Below are 4,167 nucleotides of genomic sequence, written 5' to 3' on the forward strand. Positions count from 1 at the left end.
TCCCGCACAGAGCTTCTCAGACTCCTCTTTTGACATGTCACTGACTGTCTGTGTCTTCTGTCCTAACCTTCAGGAATGGTTGCACTGGGAACTTTAACACCCACTCTCGTTCTGAAGAAAGTGACGTACGCATGCTCTCGAACACAATGGTTTGACTGTTCACCATAAAATCTTCTTTTTTTTATATTTTAAATGTAATTATTGTCAGTACCTGTGTTTATCCTAGTGTAGTGTCAACAAGCTGAGAGTGAGGAGATACAGAGAGTTTGACCTTTGCAGCAATCAGTGGAGAAACCTTGAACAGTAATTCTGGTTCATCATCCTAAACAGATTTTCACCATTTACAAAGTTCACCCGCAGAATCTCCCCCAACTTTTGTTGAAGTTACACTGTTTTAATGAAGATTTCGTGGAACTGAAAGCTTCTTCAGCTGACTGCTCTCAGCGTTTCCTGTCTGTCAGACCGAACTGTGGTTACAGCGAGATTACAGCGCAGTGAAATGATACAGAGTGACATTAACCTAATCACTCAGCCGCCGACACAAACAGTGATTACAGGTTTAGTTTTGGTGGGAAGAACAGGTCTGCTGCGGTGGAGTGACGCACACTGACACGCTCAGTGTGACTGTAAGCGTCCACCTGTGCAGCAATAACAGGATTACTTTTGTTTTTTAGCCTCTTTGTTCCTGCTCTCGTAACTCAAACCCAGGTTCAGGTTCTGTGGAGGAAACGGGGCTGTTGTGTGGAGAGGACATAAGAAAGGCTGTGATGTGTCGAAAGCTCCAGAAGAGCTACTAAATGACCCGGCTGCATGAACTTCATCAGAATTCAATGAACAGCTCAGAACATGTACGACTCCACGTGCTGATGAAGATCATGTCACGTGGCTGAAAGCTCTGAAACATGAGCTGCTGTTAGCTCGTTCTCCCAAATGTTTGGAGAAGGTGTGTTGCTGAATGATTAGCATTTGCTAGGTTGCTAATAAGATGGCGGTTGTTAGGGTGTTTGAGTTAGTCGCTGAAGATGATCCTAGATGGTTGCTGTTGCTATAGGAATAGTTGCTATGGTGATTCTGCATGGTTGGGCAGTTGGTAGTTGTTACTTAAGTCTGTTTAAGCATACATCGGTGGTAGCTATGGTGATGTGAGTGGTTAGCAAGCTGTTGCTAGGTGGTTGCGTGGTTGTTGCTATGTTGTTCAGGGTAGTTTCTAGCTTGTTTCTAAGGTGCTCCCGGTTGTTGCTATGCAAAAGGTAGGTGGTTACTAGGGTGTTGTCAGTAGTGTCACAGTAATGTATTTGGAGGTGTCACTAGGGGGTTGTCAGAGTGTTGCTGTTGCTATATGAGATAGTTGCTATGGTGATTCTGCATGGTATACCCTAGTGGTGGAGATAATGGATGGTGGGCAGTTGGAAGTTGCTATTTACATATGCATAGGTGGTAGCTATAGTGATGATGCTAGGTGGTTGCTTGGTGGTTGCTATGGTGTTCAGGGTGGTTGCTATGGTGGTCAGGGTGGTTGCTATGGTGTTCCAGGTGGTTGCTAGGGTGTTTTCTGTAGTGTAGTAAAAACATTGCTGGGTGGTTGTTGGTGATGGTCCTTGATGGTTGATCATGTCTGACTAGGTGTTGTATGTGTGGTGGTTGCTATGGCGATTTGGTTGCTAGGGTATATTGTGTGTATGTTAGCCCAAACATAAACAAACATACTACCACGACATCCAGTGTTCACGTACACTGTACACATGTACACGTTTTGCTTACTCTTGTCCAGAGGGCCGACGGGTTCTGACCTCCCTCTGGTCATCTGTTTGAACTCGTCTCCCTGTCTCCTGTCCGTCTGTCCGTCCTCCTCCTCGCCGCAGGACGTCCTGCGCCCCATCCGTCTCTGCAGCAGCTCCCTCCTCTTCCTGTTGGACAGAGGAAGCAGTTGGACGTGGAGGACCCCACAAGGCTCTGACCGCCGCCGCAGAGTCCGTCTGTCCGCCTCCTTCAGCCTCCTGTCCACCTGTCCTCCTGCTTTGTCCTCCACCATCATCCATGAGGCAGACTTCCTCCTTTCCTTCCCTCTGCTTGTCTCTGTCCTCTTCCCGTCTCTCCTTTCCTCGTCTTCCATGTTGGATTCAGACCTCCTGCGCTCTTTCTTCCTGCTGCTCTCGCTCTTCTTCTCCATCTTTCCAGCACCCTCCGTCTGTCCAAAGGGCTCAGACTTCCTCCTCAGCATAAGTCTGTGTGTCTGTCTGTCACTCCTGTCCATCTGCCTCTCCTCCTCCTCCTCCTCCTCGTCTTCCTCTCCTCCTCCATATGGCTCACTCCTCCTCCTCCCTGTCCATCTCTCCTTCTCCTTCCACTTCCTCAGCATCAGGCCGCTCAGACGCTTCATCGCCATGAATCAGTTCATCCAAAACGCAAAGTGAAACCCAAAAGACTCTGAATGAAGACTTTAATCGGGTCTCGTCAGTCTCTGCTAATGTGTCTATAAAAACAGATTTAAATTCCCCCCTTTCTGATTTATTGGTGCTACTGTTACACTACGTTACCAGTAGAACAACGGCCACAGCTGCTAATTCAGATAAAAGTACGAAATTAAAAGAAAACATCATCAATTTAACTACGTTTGTGGACCAAACTTAATTTAACTAAATGCTGCAATAAAGTTGTGTAATGAAGTAAAAGAAAAACTGTTTGACTGAACTAATGAAACCAAAGAAATCATAAAATCAAAAGAAAGTTAAATGACTAAAGTAAATAAAAAGATCAAATGTAAATTATCCCAAGCCATGCCATCGACCAGTAATCATCAAATTACGATGAACTGTAAGAAGCAGAAACACAGACTATGTTACTGTACTTTAATCCTGTCAGGCCTTTTGTGAAGGCGGACACCCACAGTTACAGACTAATAACACTGCCACCGTGAGAGGAGCCCCGCTCTGATTGGCTGCTGCATAACTTCAATAAGTGACCTCACAGCAAATAAAAAACATCACAAACGAACCGCAGAACCCCGAGCAGACGACCTCAAAGTCAAACATCAGCCGACGGGGGATAACAACCGAGCTTTGTCCTGCAGGACGTCCTCAAACTGCGTCAACCTGTCGCAAGTCCTCAGCGCAGACAGACAGACAGCTGTAGAGTCCTCTGAGTGTTTCACAGTTCACTCTCTGTGTTTATGGGTCTCTGTGTGTGTGTGTGTGTGTTAGCCACACCTCCAATCTACACTGCAAAAAATATAGAAGTTAATGTCGTCCTGTTTTTAAAGACAGTGGTTATTGTAGTTTTTACTTTTATTAGAGGCTGAAACCCTGTTGTTTTTCTTCTTTTCTCATTATTATTGTTGTTGTTGTTGTTGTTGTTGTTGTTGTTGTGAGCTGGAATCATCTAGAAACAGGAAACTTGGTCCCGTAACAGCAGATGATGAACATATGCTTCTCCAGAAACATGAACCCAATCGGCCACATGGTGGCGCTGTAAGTTAGGCACAAACATCCAAATCTCTGGTTTTACACTTGCTGCTGTTATTGAGTTCACTGTTTGGGTTCAGTGTGCAGTTTATCAGCTGTTCTCTGCTGTTATTGATATTATTGGAACATTAAATAAAATACGTCACTTAGTTTACTCAATGATAGAGAAGAGGTCCCTTAAAGAAAAAGGTTGGACACCAGTGATAAATACTGCAGCGACTCTGCTTCCTGTTTCATGTGGACAGACATTAAAAACCTTTGAGCAGTATTTTGTGCAGCGTACCGTCTCTGTGGGTAAGGATGGAAAAAAACAACTGTGTTTCTCTGCTCCATCTGGTTCCTGATGTGCTGCAGTGGGTTTATTAAAGGATCACAGTTACACAGATTACAGATATTAAAGCAGAACACGCACATCCACTGTCACTGACTCCAGTCCTCTGAGTTTACAGGTACGTTGGACCGACGGGCAGAACATGTGACCCCCGCAGCAATGTCTCAGAACCACAACAGGGTCTCTGAGACAAACCGGATCCTGCTGAGGTCAACTGAGGACACCGGACTCCGGACGGTCTGTGTAACTTCAGATGTTTGCAGCTGCACTGTTGCATCATGGGGGATCAGAGTCTGCAACTCGCCAGCTAATGATGTGGTTCTACGGTGGCTCTGCAGCCCGTGAAGAAGAGAATCAGACTAATAATCAATAACT

The 4,167-nt window shown here is 45.5% G+C and overlaps 1 protein-coding gene across 1 annotated transcript in view; it reads right to left on the reverse strand.

Moving 5' to 3' along the window:
• The window catches only part of LOC118324889 (DEAD-box ATP-dependent RNA helicase 42-like), a 3,989-nt gene extending 1,175 nt beyond the window's left edge, over nt 1-2,814 (reverse strand). Inside the window, exon 1 of the mRNA XM_035657391.1 lies at nt 1,762-2,814. Coding sequence (XP_035513284.1) covers nt 1,762-2,386 — 625 coding nt within the window. The 5' untranslated portion in view covers nt 2,387-2,814. The remainder of the gene's footprint in view (nt 1-1,761) is intronic.
• Nucleotides 2,815-4,167: the final 1,353 nt, after the last annotated feature.

The sequence above is a fragment of the Morone saxatilis genome, unplaced genomic scaffold (assembly GCF_004916995.1).
Source record: "Morone saxatilis isolate NCDOM2014 unplaced genomic scaffold, NCSU_SB_2.0 Contig0, whole genome shotgun sequence".
NCBI lineage: Eukaryota > Metazoa > Chordata > Actinopteri > Moronidae > Morone > Morone saxatilis.